This window comes from Labeo rohita, chromosome 4 (genome assembly GCF_022985175.1).
Source record: "Labeo rohita strain BAU-BD-2019 chromosome 4, IGBB_LRoh.1.0, whole genome shotgun sequence".
Lineage (NCBI taxonomy): Eukaryota > Metazoa > Chordata > Actinopteri > Cypriniformes > Cyprinidae > Labeo > Labeo rohita.
The window spans coordinates 44,271,942-44,295,168 of NC_066872.1; the positions used below are offsets into that span (position 1 = coordinate 44,271,942).

Here is a 23,227-nt window from a genome sequence, read left to right on the forward strand (position 1 = left end):
TTTGCCTTGTGACATGATTTTAAAAAAATTGTAATAATTATGCATAATCCTCCCACAATTTGCAAAAGTAAAAAATGCAAATTATTTTTTTTTACTTAAAGAAATTAAAGACAATTTTAAAGTCATTAAGGTATATTTGTCTAGTGATATTATTTTCATACAGTTAAGCATATTTCTCCCAAAATTCAGTTTTTTTTTAATTTTGTACTTTTAATTAAGAAAAATGAAGGGTTTTTTTTTTTTTTTTTTTGAGCCATTAAGGTTTTATTTGCCTTGTGAGATGATTAAAAAAAAAATAAAAAAAAAAAAATGTGAAAGAAAAAAAAAAAAATTTCTTACTTAAAGAAATTAAAGCTTAGAGTCATAAAGGTTTTATTTGGCTAGTGACATTGTTTTCAAAACAATTTGCCCCAAAACTCACAGAAGAAAAAAACTGAAAATGTAATTTTACTTTTTTTTTACTTTTTAATTTTTACTTTAATTTTATAATTTTATGAAAAAATTTGCATATTTCTACCAAAATTCACAAATAGTATCTTACTATAATGTAAACAAAAATATTTAAATAGCTTATTTCATCATAGTAATATTTGTTTGTAATAATAATAATAATAATAATATAATGTATATTATAGTAAAAGACATGTGAATTGGTGTTAATGATCTTTTTGCTTGTATATTTTACCAATAATTACATAAAAACAGCAGAAAACCTGTTGTAGCAGAAAACCTAAAATAGTATTTTATTTTAAAACATACTCCAGTAATCTGTTTTTATTTACAACGTCAAAGAAACATTTACAATGTAAGAATATAAATAATAATAATAATTAAACAGATGCAAGGAAGTTAATTTGCGCTTAATTGTCAAAAAAATTATGTCGCACTCTAGCAAGTCTTAATCATCCAACGCTGTATTTCCCAAAAGCAACTGGTCGCAAGTTCTGTCGTGAGTTCAGTGGAAATTAGTTGGCTAATGGTGCTTTTGGGAAATGCACCCTAGAATTGATCTTTATGCAAAATATTATATCTGATCTTATTCTTCTGATTTTGGGGTGAAAGTGGGGCCTGTGGGTTGTTTGTTTTGTTACTAGATCTCTGATTAATCATTATGACTAGAGTGTAAATGAGTCTGTGAGTTGGTGACCTGTGTGTGACCCCGTGCTTTTAACCGGGATATGAGGTCTTTCAAACATCCTAGTGACATCATCACTCCTGGCATGAGGAGGGTCCTCCTTTGAACTCTGTAACTTTAAAAAAAAATATGTTGTGTAATTTAAGGACATCAATCAGAAACATGCTTTCATGCTAAAATATGTTTTCCCACCAAAATGATGTCACTTCCTGGAGGATGATGTTGGTAAAGAGCTGCCAGGATAAAAGGTCCATCTATTGTAAAGTATTATAAAACTTTGGCGTGTTGTGGAGGTTTTATGTATTTATTTATTTTTTTTTAATCCCATCTATGACATTAGTGTTTTTTTTACTGCTCTTCAGTAAAATAAAATAAAATAAAATACCAACATCAAAAGCAAAAAAAAAACTATGAATTGATTAAAATATATATATATATATATATATATATATGCATAATAGTTGTATAATATTTTACTCAATACATTATTGATGGCATGTTACCCGAATGAATAATTTTGATAATTAATAAAATCTCTTGTAAATATAATTAATTATATACCACCATTGGAGTTATATGTAGTAATATTAATATGTTCTATAATAATAATAATAATAATGTACCTTAATGAAATATTGGAAACAAGAAATAATTGTTTATTATGAGTTAAAAGAATATTTTGAAGACAATTTAATAATAGTAGTAGTAGTCATAGTAATAATAATAATAATAATAATAATAATTTACCTAGGTGAAAATATGTGAATGTATTATCAGTTAAAAGAATATTTTAAAGACAATTTAATAATAATGATAGTAATAATAATAGTAGTAGTAGTAATAATAATAATAATAATAATAATAATAATAATAATAATAATGTACCCAAATTAATTTATATTGGAAACAAGAAAATGTTGACTTGATTGTCAGTAATGGTCAAAAATAACATTTTTAACATTTACTAATGTCTTATTAAAATTAAAAGTTTCTGTTAATATTATTTAATAGACCTAAGTTAACAATGAACTAACTACTGTATTGTCATTATTAGTTAATCTTTGCTAAAGCATTATGTAACTTCAACAAATGGGATCTTACTATAAAATGTTATCAATTTTATAACATATATTTATAATGGATAATTTATTACTCAGTACATTATGATAACATGACATGACCCAGAATGACAGAAGGAGTGATTATTTTGTGTGTGAGTTTACTATTTTTTATTCAGGAACTCCCCAGTGTGTGTGTGTGTGTGTGTGTGTGTGTGTGTGTGTGCACATATGCTAATGTGTTTGCACTTTTTATCTAGTTCTCTTCACGGCTGGTTGAGAACAGGGAGTAGTGATGACGTCTGTACTGACGTGTTTCTGTTCTCCGTGCCCGTGCATTTGTCCCTCAGTGCTTCATTCATTCCCAGCAGTCTAACCTCCACCTATTTCTGCCTGTGCCTGCGACAGAGAGGAAACTCTTGAGTCCTGTTCTTTCCGCCGTGGCATCGTTGCCCGTCAGAAGGACGGCGCTTCCATCCGTAGCGTGTCCACCGTTTCCACGCAGGGATTTGTGTGAAAAGCCGGCGAGGTAAAACTGGACCGCCAGAGAGCAGTTAAGACTATTACAGCACTGACAGAGACATACGTTACATCGTAATACACGTCAGGGCTTACATGAGGCTGAACATGACCTTAGAAATCAGCTGTCAGTCAGCGCGTCTCACAATAGAGTTGTCAGAGCGTGCTGGGCCAGTGAGGGCGTCTCCCATAATGCACTGGGCCTTGGGTGAAGCGTGAGGCCGTGAGCTGATAGCGCGAACAATGCACAGGAGGAAAGAACGCTTGTGTGTGTGGAATAGCCAGTCTTAGTGAGCGTCTTGTATGTGTGTTTATGTGTGCAAATGCTAATGCAAACGCAGTGTTTGGTCCTGTTGTACATGCAGCAGTAACAGCAGGTGAAGATACCAAGATATAAACAAAGGTTTAACTAATGCTCTAATCCATTTATGCATTCTTCATTGACAGTTAACTCAAACTGAAACTAAAAACTAAAACCATAAAAAAAAATCATTATTTAAAATAAACTATATATATATATATATATTTTTTTTTTTTTTTTGACAAATATGCTATACTATAAATGACAAAAACACAATAAAATGACTTTAAAAACTTTAAATTACAAATTATTATAATTATAGTAAAATTATAATGAAAATGGGGGGGAAAATTTAATATAAAAAAATAGCATTTCTTATTTTAATTTAGTTTGTGTTACTGAAATAAAAATGTAATGTATATACACACATATACATATACTAAAAATGACAACATAAATATATAAGATTACTTAAACTTTACCTAAAATCATAATGAAAATGGAAAAAAGTATAAAGAATTAGCATTTATTTTTAATTGAATTTATTTTTAATCTAAAATGACAAAAACACAGTAAAATTACTTAAACTTTAATTAAAATTATAATGAAAATGGAAAAACTTTTTAATATATTTAATACTACTATTTCTTATTTTAATTTAGTTTGTGTTACTGAAATAAAATTAATAAATCTGTTAAAAATGACAAAAACACAATAAAATTACTTAAACTTTAATTAAAATTATGATGAAAATGGAAAAAGCTTTTTGATATATAAAAAATTGCATTTCTTATTTTAATTTAGTTTGTGTAACTAAAATAACATTAATAAATCTATGCTAAAAATGACAGAAACACAATAAAATTACTTTAATTAAAATTGTAATAAAATGAAAACACTTTTTAATATATAAAAATAATAATATTTCTTGTTTTAATTTAGTTTGTGTAACTGAAATAAAAATAATAAATCTATGCTAAAATAAAAATGACAGAAACACAATAAAATTACATAAACTTAAATTAAAATTGTAATGGAAATGAAAAAACATTTTAATATATTAAAAAATAGCATTTCTTATTTTAATTTAGTTTGTGTAACTGAAATAAAATGTATAAATCTATGCTAAAAATGACAAAAACTCAATAAAATTACTGACTTTTTTTTAGATATGTGAAAACTCTCTGTAGAAAAACATCTGCTAAAATAAATAAAATAATATTAATTTAGATTATATATATAAACATATAACTACTAAAAATGACACATTCAGAATACAATCAAATTTTTAAAAAAATATTTTTTTTATAGACGTAATAATTTATATTAATGTTATCTCGACATATATTCAGTTGTTATATTGTAATCGAAATAATTTTTTTATATTAATAGATGTTTAGTTAATGTTTTAATGTTAGCACTTGCATATCATTGCTCATTTGTTGATTCTGATTGCTTTGGATAAAAGCGTCTGCTAAATGACTAAATGTAAATGTAAATGTTTTAATTGACTCCTGTATCCATAAAACTGACTAACTAACATGCTCAATCTGATTTTCTGTTCTGTGCTGTGCCAGTGCTCCACCTTAAAGTGAAAACTGACTGTAGAGTAGACGCTTTACGCTAATGTTGACTGTAGTGTCTAGTGTGGCAATTCTGCCAATGCAAATGGTGTTTTACTGACGTGTTTTGGTACACAGTGATCGAGCTTGCATAACTAGAAGTGTCTGCATTTCAGGCAAATGAGTAGTGGGAGACGAGTGTGTTTGTGTGTGTGTGTGTGTTCAGTGTCTAAGCCTTCTTATCAGAAGGATATCCTCCCACTGAGGATCGATGCTGCTCTTTCTGCTTCACAGCCATATTCAGACACACATGATGCGCAGACGTTATTTGTGTGTGTGTGTGTGTGTGTTTGAGAGCTAACAGAGCTTGCTCTCGTTTCTAATTACCCAGTTGTTTTATCATTAGTCAATTAAGGGACTCGGTTTTCTCTTGTCTCTGTATCGTATTTGCCGCATGAAGCGCTGATTAGCACTTCAAAGTTCTCGTTCAGCCACTGGCTTTCAAAGTGCAGCCGGTCGTGTGCTTGATTTCTGCCTGCTTTCCTCTCATTGATCTGTGGAAAGCAGCCATCTCCAGGATCCACAGCCTGATAAAGGTGTGGAGTAGTGCAAACACGGCCGACGGTGCAACCTGTGACCCTTGACGTGACGGAGAGCGAGCGTGTGGTCCTCAGGAGACCCGTCGCTTCCTCGTACCCTTCCCAGGGTGCACTGCGTCTCCCGTGTGGCTGTACTGTTGGTGTTTGTGTTTAATTACCTTCACTCATTAGCAGCCGCCACGTTACATCACTGCTTTTTTACATAAACAAACTTTTCTAGCAAAAGAACGTTCACATTATATTTTGCCCCAAATTAAAAATAATAATAATATTTTTCAAGAAATAATAGAATAGAATAGAATAGAATAGAATGTTTTATTAAGTTGTATTATATTTTATAGAATATTTTAACCACACAATTCATATTACTGTAATTGATGTAAACATTTTCATTTTAATTAAATTGAAAATAAAGAATTAGCAAATTTTGCATTACTGTGATTTGCTTTAAAATCAGCAGTAATTAAAAATTAATTGCACCATAATGTATAAATACTTTTTTATTTTAGATTTTTTAGATTTTATTATTTTTGTGCATTATTGAAATATATATCATTATAATAATATATATATTATTAATTATAATTTGTAATATTCTGAGATATACATATATCAAATATAAATATATTATTATTAATATTTTGGGGTGAAAAAAATAATTTGAAGCGAAAATAAATAAGAAATTACCTTTGATTATATTTCAAAATAATATGTTAAACCCTATGTATATATATATATATATATATTATATATTATGTATGCAACATATACATAATATATATATTAAAAAAACATTACTGTCATGAAAAAATCATATTTCATTAATTTGGAGCAAAAAGAAATAAGAAATTATCTTTGATTATATCTGAAAATAATATGTTGCAGTATATAATAAATTAAAACACAAAATTCTGTGTAAAAATGGGTCCATGATGTATAAATACTAGAATAATAATATATAATTTTTCTGCATGATTTTTATTGTTTTATATTGGGGTGAAATATGATCGTAACAGGTTTAGATCGGTTTCGTGGCTTTATAGTGACATTGCGTCTCATTGGTAGCCGACACATTACATCACTGCTCATTTGCATAAACATAAACTTTTTAGTTTCATCACATCCAGTGCTGGAAATCTCTAACTCTTAGTGAAACTAAATGATGGTTACTTTTACGCCGCAAATTTGCCGTCATTGTGAACGTCCTTTCAGAGAAACTATCAAGTATCTCTGCGTCATAAAAAAGTGTGAAGGAGTGGAAAGGCATTTTTGTTGACCAATTTAGCCCAAACAGCTATTTATTGTGTGGGCCCTGAGGTAACGCTCTTTGCCCGGCTGTCACTTAGCAACAGGCTATTTTCAATATAAATGCTTCCTGTGGCGTGTGGAGCACCTATCCGACAGCAGCGGCGCAGCTGAGACTCGTGTGTGAGCTGTGGACTTCACACACACACTCTCACACACACACTTATTGTCCGCTAAAGACAGTACAGCAGCCAGACGAACTGACCTGTGAGTTTGCCCAACACTGGCATCATGAGGAAGAGGCGTGCCACCGCCGGGCCGCTCTGCCCGTATTATGGCCACAAGGTGGGAGATACGCCATGTTCTTTCTGTTTGTTGCTAATATCTGTACACTAGCAGTAAAAAGTTTGGATGCACTAGATGAAAATGTTTCTCCTGTTGGGTTTGCATGCATGCTTAAAATTAATTAGACAAATATACATTGTGCCTACCTGTGTTTCTTTACAAACCTTTATTATTATTATTTTTTTTTTTAGAAATGATGTAATAATAATTCAGACTATTACACCACTGTATTAGTAGTGGATCAGAAATTGTTGTTTGTTTTTATTTATTTCAAAGTTTTGATAACTTGATTTTTTTTTTTTTTAATATTCAGAATAAAAAAAACTTTTGACTTTCGATTTTTCTTTTTTAGAAAAAACTCAACTCAGATGCATTTTATGCAGATTTTATTTTAGTGTCCTTGATGTAGTTTTTTATCAATATTTCTTTTATATATTTTTAAAATATTTTTTTATTTTATTTTTTTTATTATTTTTTTTTGTTTGTTGTTGGTCTTCTTACATTTTTTCCTAAATATGTCTGTATAGTTTTTAGTAAGTTTTAGTTTTTGTTAATTTAGTTAATTTAATACTTCAAGTTAAACTAAAAGAAAATAGAAAAATAACTTTGGCAACTTGGCAATAAATGTAAGATTTTTATATTTTATTTTATTTAATTTTTGTATTTTATTTTGAATTTCAAAGTTTTAGTATTTTTGTTGTGTTTTTGTGTCATTTCTTTTTAATTTATTTAAATATGTACTTCAACTTAAAATAAACAGAAATGTGCTTGACAAGTAGCTAAAATAATTTACATTTTTTATAATTTTTATATTTTGTTTTTCATTTTAATTTCAGAGTTCAGTAGTTTTTGTTATGTTTTAGTTTTTAGTTTATTTATTTTTAGTTAATTTAGTGCTTCAACTTAAACTAAACGAAAATGAACAATGTTACATTGGCAACTAGCTGAAAAAAAAGATTTTTTAATATTTTATTTTATTTCATGTTAATTTTTTATTTTAATTTCAAAGGTTTTGTATTTTTGTTGTGTGGCTTTGTCATTTTTATTCTTTTTTTAAATACATCTATATAGTTTTAGTTTATTTAGTTTCATTTTAATTTCAAAGTTCAGTAGATTTTATTACATTTTAGTTTATTTATTTGTAGTTAATTTAGTACTTCAACTTAAACTGAACATGTAAAAAATGTTGGCAACTGGCTGAAAATTTTTTTATATATATTTTATTTTATTTCAGTTAATTTTTTCTCATTTTTATTTTTTAATGGTTTTAGTTTTAGATAATAATCCTGCTTGGATGTCACTCACTCACAATCTATTAAGCAAAGGGATCCACAGGGATCCATCTGTGATTCACAGCGGCTCTTGGTCTTCCAAGGCATCAAGTGGAAGGATTTCTCTGTCATACAGTATTTCCTGTGAATCACGCCGTGTGTTTTTGTGGAGAGGGAGATTTGTGGTACGTCAGGGGAGCTCAGAGGTGCTGTAAATCACTAGTCCACTTACAGATTTGTCTGTGTCTCGATCACCTTCCCAGCTCACCTCATGCAGCAGCCCGTGTGTGATACAATGACAAAATTTATGTTTTTAACCTTTGCACGGAGAAGAAATGGAACGAGATCAAGTATAATATTTAGATTCAGAGCTGGAAGCTCATTGGATTCAGATCATTAGCTTCAGTAATGTTTGAGTCAGGAATAAAGACGTCTGCATCCAGCATCACCGCAGTCAGACGTCACTGAATTTGTGGGACGCCACAAAATCTCAAGTAACCCGCCTATAAAAACCACCTTTTTTTTCAACAGCGCACTTTATTGACATGGTTTGTAGTTTAGATAGACGTTTAAAAACACTTGGCTCTCGCTCAAGTGTCAAAGCGGTGTGACATAAACTAATTACGGACTCCTTCCGCCACTTCAGCGTCATGAAGTGAAGTAAGAAGCCTTTAAAACGCTGCTCTTTCCACAAACAGCCATTAACATTCTTGTGTTGTGAGGACCTCGGGCAGCTCACTTCATTCACAATTTAGTTCTGCTGTAATTTTTATGATGCCGTTGTGACACGTCGGCTGTTAAAACCGCAGTCGTGGGGCGCAAAGCGGTGGCGATACGCAATCGGAGAAGTGCTGACGGTTTGTCACGCTTGTTTTGAGTCGCTTCGCAGGCTTAAAAACTCATTCTCATGCAAAAACATGAATACACTCCACCAGCCGAGACTGTGATATCAGTATCGGGTTGGCTGAGCATTCAAATCGCACAAGGCCTTTGTTTGTGTGTGCTTTGTTTGTGCATATATTGTGTATATGTTTGTTTCTACTCATGTACACTACTACTCAAAGGTTTAATGTCAGTAAGATTTTTTTTCAGCAAGGATGCTTAAAATTGATCAGAAGTGATGGTAAATAAAGATACAAAAAGAGAAAGTTTATAATGAACTTTCTATTCATCAAGCAATCGTGAAAAATTTTGTGGTTTCCACAAAAAAACATGAGGCAGCACAACTGTTTTCAACATTTATAGTAATAAAAATCTTTCTTGAGAATTAAATCAGCATGATGGATCATGTACACTTAACACTGGAGTAATGATGCTGAAAATTTAACTTTGCATCAAATGAATAAATTACATTTTTAAGTATTTTCAAATAGAAAAGAGTTATTTTAAATTAGAATAATATTTCAGAATTTTTACTGTATTTCTGATCATAGGTCTGTTTGAAAATATTTTGTTACTGGTCTACTCAGTTTGAGACATTTTCATTTTCAAATTTCATTGGCTGTTAAACTAAGGCTGTAGCTCATCTGATAGCCTATTATTTGTGTGTTGGTATCTACTGAAGCCTTATGATCACAGTAGCAAGAAGACAGATGTGTAATTGGCTAGTTGCATATCTCCGCCATCTTGGATTTTCAGTCTATTAAATAAGATATGCACTGCTATTATCGCTATACTATATATGTTAATTGAGCCAGTGGCATTTGAGACTTATGTATGTTTGGGTTTGGTGAATGAATGAAATACACTAACATGTAAATCACTACTGTTTGCGAAATGAAAGTTAAACTCATGATGTAAAACAATGTCATTTTCCCTTACCAATTATGTAAATATTTAATTTCCTCCTGATTTTGCATTGAAATATGACTCCTACATGTATATATATATATGTGACCCTGGACGACAAAACCAGTCTTATGTTGCACGGGTTTATCTGTAGCAATAGTCAAAAATACATTGGATGGGTCAAATTTATCGATTTTTCTTTTATGACAAAAATCATTAGCATATTAAGTAAAGATCATTTTCTATGAAGATATTTTGTAAATTTCCCAACTTATATATATTAAACCTACTTTTTGATTGGTAATATGCATTGCTATGAACTTCATTTGGACAACTTTAAAGGCGATTTTCTCAATATTTTGTTTTTTTTGCACCATCAGATTCCAGATTTTCAAATAGATGCATCCCGGGCAAATATTGTCCTTTCCTAACAAACCATACATCGATGGAAAGCATATTTTTTCAATTTCAAGAAATGTACACTTATGACTGGTTTTGTGATCCAGGGTCACATATATACACAAACATGCATATACACTATAAAACGATACAAGCGTTGTCAGTGTCAGATTGTAGTTTTTGAGAGAATTACAGAAAGCCCTCATTTATGCAGTATTCAGACGGGACAGGACAGTCCTGGTGTGCCGTGTAAGTCAGCGTAGAGTAAGGGAAACATCTCAGCTGGTGCGGCGTGAAGGGTTCTTCCTCTTTCACGCCTCACTGCACCTCGGCATCTGCGCGGCGGCTCCGCGTGACACCCTCGCGTGTGCATGTTCCTCTGAAGAGCCGAGTGTAGAAACACGTGCCCGCGAACGCGGTGAATCAAAGCCCTCGCTTTTGCTTTCATGCACATTTGCATCCCATCGGCCAGCGTGTTTTGAATGCATATGCACAGAGAATAACCTGACTCAGCATCTCTCTGTGTCTGCTTTAAGCCCTGCGATCAATGAGACACTATTAGAGGACTTTTCCCTCCCGGCTGTCCTGTACCGCCAGTCACAATGGCCCTGATCAACCTGGACGGATCGATACGGTTTCCACCAGCAACCCCCATTTTGTTCCCTGGATGTGTTGTTGATATCACCTATGCACACACACATACGCACACAGACACCGTCGCACTAATCCGAGGACATTAGCCGTCGAGAGAGTCCATTTCGGCCAGGTAATGGGCAGATTTGGCTATCACAGGATGTCATAAAGGTTGCGCTGAAGAGCGAGATAATGTGTGTTTTTTAAGGCCGGGCTCTCTGGGATCAGTCAGCCGCTCTCCAAGCCAAAGTGCTTGAGCAACTTTCCCATAAACACCTCTCTTGTTTTATTCCGTGGTAAAACACACAAACACACACGTGCTAAAGTTTAAGAGAGCCCGAGTTTGGTTTTACAGGCCATTGTTTGCACAGAACATCCTCTTGTTTGACAAGCTCGTCGGTGACTCACGGCTCTTGATATTGGTTGCGCCGGACGCTGTTTTGATAACGGATTGAAACGGGAGGAGAGAGAGAGGGAGAAAAAATGTAATGAAAGGAAGGAGCTGAAAGACTCCCACGCAAGGAGCGATGTTGTCTCAGTCCACTTAACCTCGCTCTCCGTGCCTGCTATATTTAATCGCCCTTTTTTGCTTCCCGGCAGTCCGTGTGTGACCCTAGTGGAAGACGTGAGTAACACAGAGAGCAGAGAAAGTGTTTCTCACTCTCTCCACAGCTGGAAAGACGGATTTCTGTCTCCAGACATTTCTCATAATCTGTCAGGAACATGCACAGGTCACATTTCACCCCGCAATTAAAATACTTAAAGATTTTTGGTCACACTGTCATGACAATTCAAGCACATTTAATTTGTGTTTACTTTTACAGTCGAAGTCAAACGTTTCCATACTCCTCACAGAATCTGCTAAATGTTAATTATTTTACCAAAATAAGAGGGATCATACAAAATGCATGTTATTTTTTTATTTAGTACTGACCTGAATAAGATATTTCACATAAAAGATGTTTACATATAGTCCACAAGAGAAAATAATAGTTGAATTTATAAGAATGACCCTGTACAAAAGTTTACATACACTAGATTTTTAATACTGTGTTGTTACCTGAATGATCCACAGCTGTGTTTTTTTGTTTAGTGATAGTTGTTCATGAGTCCCTTGTTTGTACTGAACAGTTAAACTGACCATTGCTGTTCATAAAAATCCTTCAGGTTCTACAAATTCTTTGGTTTTTCAGCATTTTTGTGTATTTGAACCCTTTCCAACAATGACTGTATGACTGAGAACAGCTGAGGGACTCATATGCAACTATTACAGAAGGTTCAAACACTCACTGATGCTCCAGAAAGAAACACTATGCATTGAGAACCGGGGGGTGAAAACTTTTGAACAGAATGAAGATGTGTACGTTTTTCTTATTTTGCCTAAATATCATATTTTTTTTCATTTAGCACTGCCCTTCAGAAGCTGCAGAAGATACTTGCATGTTTCCCAGAAGACAAAATGAGTTAAATGTACCCTGATCTTCAAATTCAAAAGTTTTCTTAATGCATTGTTTTTTCTTCCGAAGCATCAGTGAGCGTTTGAATCTTCGGTAATAGTTGCATATGAGTGCCTCAGTTGTCCTCATTGGATCTCAAAATCAAAAACCAAAGAATGTGTGGGACCTGAAGGATTTTTTTTTTGAAGAACAGCGAGCAGTGTAACTGTTCAGGGGACTCATGAACAACTATCACCAAACAAAAAAAAAAACAGCTGTGGATCATTCAGGTAACAACGCAATATTTTGAATGGGGTCATTTTTATAAATTCAACTATTATTTTCTCTTGTGGACTATCTGTAAACGTCTTTTATGTGAAATGTATTATTCAGGTCAGTACTAAATTAAAAAAAAAAAACAATATGCATTTTGTATGATCCCTCTTATTTTGCTAAAATAATTAACATTTTGCAGATTCTGCAAAGTGTGTATTTTGACTTCAACTATATATAATTATATTCTATATAATATATAATTGTAATTGATTTCTTTTTTTCCCATAAAGAAAATTTGGTAACAGTTTACAATAAGATGTCACAGTTAATAAAAATAAATTTTTTGTTCATGTTAGTCCACAGTGCATTAACTAATGTTAACTAGCACAACTTGTGATTTTAATAATGCATTAGTAAATGCTGAAATTAACATGAACTAAGATTAATAAATGCTGTAAAAGTATTCATTCTTTTTTTTTTCTTTTTTTATTATTATTATTATTAGTTTTTTTAGGTAAAATGTGACCTGGACATGCTTTTGCAAGATTCATCTACACAAACAATAAATGAATCAGAGAAAACATTGCCATTTTCCCACAAGGGTCACTTGCAGGCCCCCTGCTGTGGGTCGTGAGGTCGTGACCTGCTGCTGCGGGAGGCAGGACGAAAGATGCTGAGGTCACATCACTCTCCTCCTCATCCACATGCAGCTCTCATTAATACTTCACCACTCTCATAACTCCTGACCTGTGCCGACTCTTCTCGCCAATGAAGCGATGAGCCAGCCCGTTTCCGACAGTTAAAACCAAACCCAACAGCCATTCTTTTTCCAAATATGCACAACGGCAGACAGTTTCTGTGTTTACATAGTTTTTCGCGGAAGCTCACGATCCGAATCTCTCTTATGTAGTGTTTTGGCATGTGACAGCGGCTAGCTCTGAGATATGTAGCGTGACGCTGCGCATACATCCTCCACATGTTCTCGCTTTAGTGACTCACGGCAAGATGACGGATGTCAGAGGAGTCCTGGAAAGCTTTTTTTTGTATGTCACACTCCCTGTGTGTTTGAGTTTGTCATTCCAGCCGTGCTCTTACTTTGCCCTGAACGCAGCGGCTAATTACTGCATCTCACTTTTGATGCACCTTGATTTTGATGCGAGAGAACAGCACAAGATGGACTTTTTTACTGTATGAAGCGTTATTATGGTACATAGACTCGTATTTTGGCCAGAAGTTGTGGTTTGAAGTTTAAAACGTCTTAATGATAGATTTATTTCTTACAAACACGCAGCTTTTGGTTTCTCAAGATGTTAATTGATGGGCTGGAGTGGTGTGGTTTACTTGTGGATTACTGTGATGTTTTTATCAGCTGTTTGGACTCTCATTCTGATGGCACCCATTCACATTCATTGGTGAGCATTCATTGGATGACCTGAAGGTGAAGAAAGGGCAAATTGTAATTTTTTGTTGAACTATTCTTTAAATGCAAATGAATAGCACACTAATAGTTATTGCCCATAATTTTTCATAGTCATTTATTACATAATATGAAATATAAATTCAGTGCAATAGGCATGTTTTCTGCTGCTGTTTTCATTGACCTGCCTCAAATGCAAAACCTGCTTCAAATGCAGAAAAACAGCCAAATCATTCCTGAGCTCACTAGAAATTTTGTTTTCTGTTCATGCAGTGTTTTCAAACCCATGCATTTGCATAATACATCATTTGTCTATAACACAAACATGTGCATTTTCATCAGAGTGGACACTGAAGTGTGTACAGAAAATGCAGTACACAACATATTTTACCATGATTATGTTTGCTGCATAATCATAATAACATAATCACGAAATTCTGTTTACATGAGCCTTAAATTAATCTCAGTTCTGCTTTAATCGCATTATGAACATAGTCAGTATGTGTTTGACCATATTTGCCTGCCACTGCAGTGTTTTTCTGATTTGTTGTATAGAATGATGTTTCAGGACTTTAGATATGGTAACTGTACAGTTAATATGCTAAACAAACCAGTTTGGTCTTGATAGACTGCAATCAGAACAGAATCTATGCAATTTTGCTGTAGCTACAAGCCTAAAATGATCATAGAAGTTTAATCATTTAAAGCTGGATGGAAGATTGAAAATGCAAGATTTTTAGCATGTGCCGAGGTTTGAATTATTAGTCCCATCTAGCCTTCGTGATCTGTTTTAATGCAGCTCTATCTAATTTTGCATTATTCACCAAGGGTAGTTTCTTCGCAGGGGCCTGTGGCAGAGAAAATCCCGTACAGTAAGACCGGACTGAGCGCCTAATGCGTGCAGGTGTGTGTTTAATACACAAACAGAGGGCGAGTATAAACCGACCCGCTGACGCGAACTCGTTGCCATGGCAACCACTCATCCGTCAGCCTCACGTGCACCGCGCTGTCAACGGCACATGAGCTGACAGAATGAATCAAGGAGTTTCAGGTGGAGAGAAAAAAACGTAAACAAACACATGCGTCGACTCGGCTGTCAGTATCCTGCATCTCTGTTTCCTGTTTGGTTCGTGCACATCTCGTATAAGATTTATGAGATTATCAGCAGATTGTCTCCATTCAGAGTGTCTTTTAAAATATTTTTATTTTTTACGAAAATAATTACACAAATTTGTTGTGAAAAGTATAAAAAAAAAAAAAATTAAAAAAGAAAAGAAGCCTATTTGTTATTTATAAATTTTGTTAGTGGTGCTTGCTTGCAATACACTGAAAAAATCTATTTTCATTTTTATATTATTGGTTTTATTATTATACTTAGAAATTGTTATGCTAAAGCATAGTAAAGAAACATTTTCTTTTAAGCAAAAAATCATTGGGATATTAATATATTTATTTTTTATTATATTTCAATTATAATAGTAAACTGTCTGTACAAATTGCTTACTGCTCAGTAGACATTAATGTGTGGATGGTCATATGTATTTGAGTCATGATTATTTCTGAATAAGCTATTTTTGCAGCTTAGTTTCAAGCAATTGTTTGTGTATGTACATAGCATATCAAAGAAGAGGCATAGGAACAACCGTACTGACTTTGCTCATGAATATTAATTATGTGACGTTCACCCAGTAGTCCTGACTGATTGGCTTAAATACAGAGGCTTGGTTTTTGTGTGTTTGTGTGTGTGTGTCTATCTGCTTCAGCAAAGACAGATGAATCTCAATCTATAAATATAATTTTTGCAATTCCATTTGAAGACTTAAGGAGTGCAGAAATGACACGCTTTGTTGTTCAGGGCTTTTTGGGATCTTTGAAATGAAGCACGTTCTGTTGGCATCTGAACATACGCCCCTCCAGATGCTTCCTGTCGTGAAGATGCTCTGAGTTTTGAAGATCTCTCTCTTTTTCTTTTTCTCTCTTTCTCGAACAATGACCGTCCGCACGGCCCAATACGAGCAGCCATCCGGCCTAATGCAAGTCAGTTTCTCCTTCCTCCATTAGTTATTCTCTGTATGTGTCAGTCCTTCATCTGCTTTTGATGTGCCTCTCTCTCTTTCTCCATTGTGCGTGTGTGAGTACTGTATCCCGTGGCCGTTTTTGAGGGCTAGTGAAGAAAGACCGAGTGTGAGCCGTGTTTTAACTGTGTCCTCTTTCTGGTTTCTCCTGTACTTCTCGTGACCTCCTTCTCTCTTGCCTTCGAAATCTCTCTCTCTCTCTCATTCTCTGTGTGTCTCTCGTTCCCCCGTGTGTAGCAGTGCGGCGTCACTCTCTGCGTCAGTGTGCCATTACGTCAGCCCTGCATCGCGTCACCGCTGAGGTGCAGATGAGCTAACGTTGCTTTTTCTCTCTCCCCCCTTTGTCTCTTTCTCTCCCGCTACCTGTGCGTTTAACTCTATCTCTGCCTTACGCCAACTTCCTGTCTCTCTCGTCCAGTCTTCGGGCACCAGCGTGACGGTGGACATCGCGGTGATGGGCGAGGCCCATGGACTGATCTCAGATCTGCTGGCTGACCCCTCCCTCCCGCCGAACACCTGCAGCACCCTACGGGCCGTCAGTAACCTGCTCAGCACCCAGTTCACCTTCCAGCCGCTGCACCACCGGCCGCGCCTGAGCCCCCTGCTGGCCTTTAGCGACGGACACACCTGCTCCGACTCGGAGGAGGCGCCGGAGAAAGGAGAGAAGCTGGCCATTTCGAAGGTAAGGCCACACCCTCTCAGGTAGCAGAATTTGATCGGTAAATTGGCCTTTGCTGAGCCCCGCCTAAAAAATACAATTGACCTTTGCAGCTGTTGTGGCTCCGCCCCTTTTTTCCATTTCCATACATTCATAGAAAACTGTGGGCGGGACTTGGTTCTGGCTAGTTGTTGATTGGCTGTTGAATTGTGAGAGGAGGTGCCAGAGAAAGGAGAGAGGCTGGACATCCCATAGGTAAGGCCACACCCTCTCAGGTGCTGAAATTTGGTTGGTAAATGGCTTTTTGCTAAGCCCCACCTTAAAAATATAATTTATCAATCTGACCTTTGCAGCTGTTGCAGCTCAGCCCACTTTGTTTCCATTCTCATACATTTTTTTTTTTTTTTTTTTATCTAGTGAGAAATCTGTATTGACTTGATTTTATCCATCAGTCATTAATTTGATGTTGATTATAGAAAACTGTGGGCAGGACTTGGTTCTGGTTAGGTGTTGATTGGCTGTTGAGTGTGAGAGGAGGTGCCATAGAAAAGAGAGTGTCTGGACATCCCGTAGGTAATTTGATTGGTAATTTGCTCTTTGCTAAGCCCTGCCATAAAAATATGACTGACCTTTGCAGTTGTTGTTGCCCCACCCACTTTTTTCCACTTCCATACATTTTGATCCATACTTTCATAGAAAACTGTGGGTGGGACTTGATTCTAGTTATTGATTGGCTGTTGAGATGTGAGAGGACGGGTCAGGGAAAGGAGAGAGACTGGATATCCCTTAGGCCACACTCTCTCAGGTGCTGGAATTTGATTGGCAATTGGCCCTTTGCTAAGCTCCGCCTTGCAAATACTATTTACCAATCTGACCTTTGCAGCTATTGTGGCTCCGCCCACTTTTCCCATTTCCATACATTTGGTGATAGTGATTGAGAAATCTGTATTGTGACATAAATTTAATTTTAACAAATTATTGTTAAAGAAATAGATATGCGTGTGAATTCACTCTATCCATCAGTGGTTGATTGGATGTTGTTAAGCCCCGCCTTAAAATACGACTGACCAGTGGCATCACCCACTTTTTTTCCATTTCTATTAAGATTCTTTTTTCCTTTGTGACGTACATGTGCATTTAATGAATTAATGACGTAGAAAAATGTGGGTGGAACTTGGTTCTGGTTAGTTGTTGATTGGCTGTTGAGATGTGAGAGGAGGTGCCAGAGAAAGGAGAGAGGCTGGACATCCTGTAGGTTAAGGCCACACCCTCTCACCCAATCGTTGTTTTATTTACAGTTTAGAAAATTTGTTTTTGCAGTGTATTATCAGAAGGTTTTTGCACTTTCGTAATGGAGTTGCATGGAAGTCTGTGTGTTTGAATAGTCTTGCATAGAATTTCATTGAGAAATTATCCAAAAATACAGTAAAACTTTCAGTACAGCACTGAGCAGTATACATTTCATTAAATATAAATCACAAATGCTTTGACATGCCACTATTAATTCAAGCCCAAGTATGAGTAATATCCAGTCACTTTATGAGCCCATTTTACTGAAAACCACGCCGTTCGTTCTGTAACTACAGGACGTTCTGTAAAGCTTGTCTTGCAGGGAGCAGAGCTTAGTGCTGGGTCAATTAGGCTTTCATTTGTGAAAGTGGTTTTTCACCATCTATGGTGTTTTTGCATTATTTCTTAGCATTGCTGCAGCAATTCATGAATGGGTTGCGTTATCTTGGTGGAGCCAGCAAAGACTTTGAGACAAAAGAAAAAGACTCCATTGTGTTTAATGGTTTACTGCCACGGCCAATGCTCTGTATTTTTCATCACACACACACACACGTTCCTTCCTCATTCACGCCAGCATGGCAGGTCTCTAATGTAGCGGACAATGACGCACATTCTCACAGAAGCCTTTTAATGTTTCACCAGCACCGCAGTTAAAAATGCATGCCGGCACTTAAAGAGTAGGTGAGGCAAAAGTCACTATCCGTCTCTCCAGCGCTTTTCCCATGCTGCAGTGCTCAGCAAACAACATTAAGAGATGTTTATTAAAGCCCATTCATTACACCTGGTCCATATGTAGGTCACACCGCGCTACGCTGTGATATTGAACAGAATTCCCAGCGCCAGCCTCTTTTATTTTTCCACAGCGTATATAATGTGATATTTTGGCAGCGTGAAGAAAAACACGAGCGAGTCTGCTTCTTTAAGCGGCGTTTTATCTGTCAGAGCCGCAGCTGTGTCAATATCGGAATAAAAACGGCACGAAACGCAACTGATGGTGACACGATTTTCGTGGAAGGTCACATAGTTGTGGCCTGTCTCGGTGTCCAGTTTGGCAGCGGCGCGTTTGGCAGGAAACGGGGCTTTTTCGCATAAATCCCAAATCACTTTTCCTGTATATTTGAACTCGGCAAAGAAAAACACTTTTCCTAAGGTGTTACATTTCTGCAGCGCTGCTGATCGGACGTCCATTTCTAGTAAACATGCGGCACGCTTACCGTAGGTCAGAAACCTTTAACGCATTATACATGCATGAGCTGCCCGCCTTAGAAAGTACTATTAAGATTTAAAGGCTGATTCCTCCGGTATTTTCCTACTTTAGGATTTCGAGCGAGTGCATACCTTTGTAGCAGATGTTTAAAATGCTAATCTATTCGAGAAGTAATAGGAAAACTAAGTTGTTGAACTGACCGGTTCACTGCACTCTCAAGACCTGAACTATTCCCTGCAGGTTTTGTTAGTTTTTGCTAAGGCGTTATAGCTACAAAATAATAATTGTGTATGTTTTCAGCCTAAATCTAATCAAAGCTAAATAAACTCAAGGACAAAGCAATTTCTTAAAATTTGTAAATAAATAAATGAATAAATAAATAGATAGTTCAGTTAATTAAAAAATGAATAAATTTGAAACATTACAAACATAATGTGCACCAATATAAAATATATCTTTATAAAAAAAATATATTTTACATGCAGTACATAAAAGTAAAGCATTTTTTTACACTTGCTAAAAAATTGCTAAATATATTTCAGGAGCAATTTCACATCTCTTCAACATTTTTTATACCTGTAATCACTGGTATTTTGCTGCAAAATGACAAAATGATTAGTGTTGAGAAGACTGATGCTGTGAGCTGGTGTTGAGGGTGTGATTTGAGCTCACGGTAGGAGGCTAGTTTGTGCAAAAATGCTTAAGTGGTTGCTGGAAAATGTGCACTGTTACTGTTTAATGAAGGGTTGTGAGGTTATGTGGGTGATGTGGGGGTTTTTTTGTGTGTCCATGGTCTGAACTGGTATTAGATAATTAATTTAAATCATATATGTTTGTGACCTGCATGTAAAAAGTGTTGATATTTAGATGCAGATATTTGGCGAATCGTGAGAAACCTGTCAAGGGTCATGTTAATATCTTAATATTAAAGGTTAAAAAAGTGAGGAATTATTTTTTGCATGAGGAAAATGAGGCCTGTTTTTAGGAGCAATTATTATTTTATTTTTAATAGATTTAATAATTCCATTCATTTAGAATATTGAATGATAATAATGAACACATTATGCAGTAATAGTATTTTTTTAATAATTAATATAATTAAAATAATCACCAGTATAAAGGTTTTATTTTTAAAATAATTTATCATTATTTGTTTTTAAATTGTGATAGTTTTGCAATGTTGTAAACAATTTGGAGTGTAAATGTACTTAATTTTCTAAGAAAATAATGCATTTTATTTTATGATCTATTTTTAATAGATTTAATAATTGTATTTATTTGGAATATTGAATGACAAGCACATTAAAAAAATAGATTAATAATCTTTTAAACCAGTATAAAGGCAGCACATAAAATACTGTCATTATGTATAATAGTTGTTAATTTTTTTAAATAATATATCATTTTTTATTTTTCATTCCAGTGAAGAAAACACAGTTTTTAAATTGTAATAATTTTGCAATATAGTATACAACTTGGAGTGTATATGTACTTATTTTTTTAAGAAAATAATAGCATAATATGCCTTCATTGTCCTAAAATAACTTATTTTTGGCTAAATGTAATTTAATATGTTGACATTTTCTTGACAGTTCTTGACAAATGTGCTTAATTGTTAAGAAAACATGTTTGTGGACTGCATGTAAACAATGTTGATGAATGTTGATTGACAATTAAGCATATTAATGCAGCAGAAGTAATTTATTTTTAAATTAATAATAATAATAACAATCAAAAACAAAGCAAAAAAAGCTAAAAAATATATATATATATATACCACCATGATGTATAATTGCTTTATCAGTTAAATAATATATATATATATATATATATATATATATATATATATATATATATATATATATTGCATACCAGTTAAGTCTGTACAGTTTTTAAATTGTGATCATTTTGCAATGTACTGTAGTAAAGAATTCGGTAGTTAGATGTGATTAATTTTCAAGAAAATGTTAGCATGATGCCCCTTAACAATCCTAAAATAGCTTAATTTTTATTTAATTTAATACCATTCTCGACAGATTTCCTCATGTAGGTTAGTTAAGACTGTAATAGGGGAACAAAACTCCAGCTGTCACACCAGCTGAAAGAAGCAGGTTCAGTCGGACACCGCAGAACCCTGATCGGACGAGACTCGGCTCACAGACACCTGAGCGCTGAACTTCTGCAACACTGACAGTCTGTCTGTATGAGAGAGAGACGCCACGGCAAGAAAGGAGATGCACGTCCCGAGCACCTTCTCAGACGTGAGGCCTGCTACATCCACTCAAACATGTTCCTCCCAACTCCAGCTGACAGCCGCTCCGGCTGAATTAATATCAGACGCTCGGATCGTGCAGATGTTTTCGTGTTTGTGGCTATAGATTGTTGCATGAGAATTTTCTTGAGCTAAAAATACACATGTGATTTGTGACTTCTGACCCCAGCGCTCACCCCATGTGTCTGTAACGGGACGGTGCTGGTCTCCCAGAATGCCCAGGGCATGTACTCGGGGCGGTTGGGAGATTAGGGTCGGGGGCGCGCGGATGTGCCCTCTGGTTCTCTACGTGGGCCGAAACCCTGCGCTGCATCTGAAATATTCATGCAGCTGCCAGGAGAGTTTCTTCCCTACTCTGACTCTCAGGGTAATGCAGTTCTCAAACTTTTTGTGCACCATTGTGCAATTTTAAATCATCAAAAACATACTTTGATACGTAAATGCAGATAAAAGCATTAACCAGTGCAGTGCAAGTCATGCGTTACGGTTGTGGAGTTTCTTTGAGATATATTAAATGTGCCATTAACCAGATGTGTTATTCAGATGACAAACACGCTGAAACTTTCTCAGCAAAATTCTTTCCAAACTATTGTTTCTCCATGACGCTAGTTGACCTGCTAGAGGAAACTGCCTGAAAGTTACTTTAATTCTCACTGCACTGTAATTTGCATTGCATTGAATTTAAAGGGATAATCCACACAAAATTAAAAATAGTTATCATTTACTTGTGTTAAGACTGTTTGTGATACTGTTTTTATAAGTTAAATGTATTCATATAGATTTTAAATTTTAATTTGTTTTGCATATTTAGTCATTTTTATATTTTTATATTTTAGTTACAGTTATGTCTATGTTTTTCCTTCTTTTTTTTTTTTAAGTAAGTTTTTTGTTTTTTATTGTTTGTGCAAGTTTTAATTATTTAATGGATCAAGTTAGCTACAGTATTTATGTATTGTATTTCAGATTATTTTACGTTGCATTGCCAGGGATAATCTATCCAGAAATAACAATTGTTGTAATTTACTTAACTCCAGTGCTATTTTAGTATAGCTGAGTTACTGTTGTAGATTTATTAATATTTTGAATTGTTTTTTAATATATTTTAGTTATATTAATTTATATTTTAATTTTTAATATTTCAGTTTTCATTTGTCATTTTTAAATGATTTTTATATAATTATATATATTTGTATAACTGTATATAATTTATTTCAAATAATAAATTTTTATTTGTTGTATTTTTTGTCTTTTTTAATATGCATATATAGTTTTATTAATATTTTGAATTATTTAATTTCAATATTTGAATTATATTAATTTATATTTAAATTTGTAATATTTTACTTTTTAATATTTATTTATATTTTATATTTACTTTTAATTTTAGTTAGTTTTAGTTGTTATATTGTTTTGTCAAATATGCCTATATAGTTTTTATTTATTTTTATATTTTAGTTATATTAATTTCTATTTTAATTTAATATTTCAGTTTTTATTTGTAATAATATTTTGTAATTTATTTATTTGTATATATTTTTATATTTATAAACTAAAATTTTATAAATTAAAACATAACATTAAAATTACATTTATAAATTAAAATTAAATGTATATCATTTTTTATCTTTTTTTAGTTAGTTTTACATTTTTAGTTTTCATTTTTTTAAATATGCATGTGCATATGCATTTTTTCAATATTTTAATTAATATGTTAATTTATATTTACATTTTTTATATTTAT

General features: G+C 34.0%; 1 protein-coding gene across 2 annotated transcripts in view; it reads left to right on the plus strand.

The window, feature by feature from the left end:
• Positions 1–23,227, plus strand: part of pde3a (phosphodiesterase 3A, cGMP-inhibited) — a 98,859-nt gene that overhangs the window by 49,557 nt on the left and 26,075 nt on the right. The window contains exons 3-4 of one of the 2 annotated variants that reach the window (XM_051107703.1): positions 16,004–16,021; positions 16,478–16,741. In XM_051107703.1, the coding sequence (XP_050963660.1) occupies positions 16,004–16,021; positions 16,478–16,741 (282 nt within the window). The remainder of the gene's footprint in view (positions 1–16,003; positions 16,022–16,477; positions 16,742–23,227) is intronic. The other variant, XM_051107704.1, reaches the window with a different exon arrangement.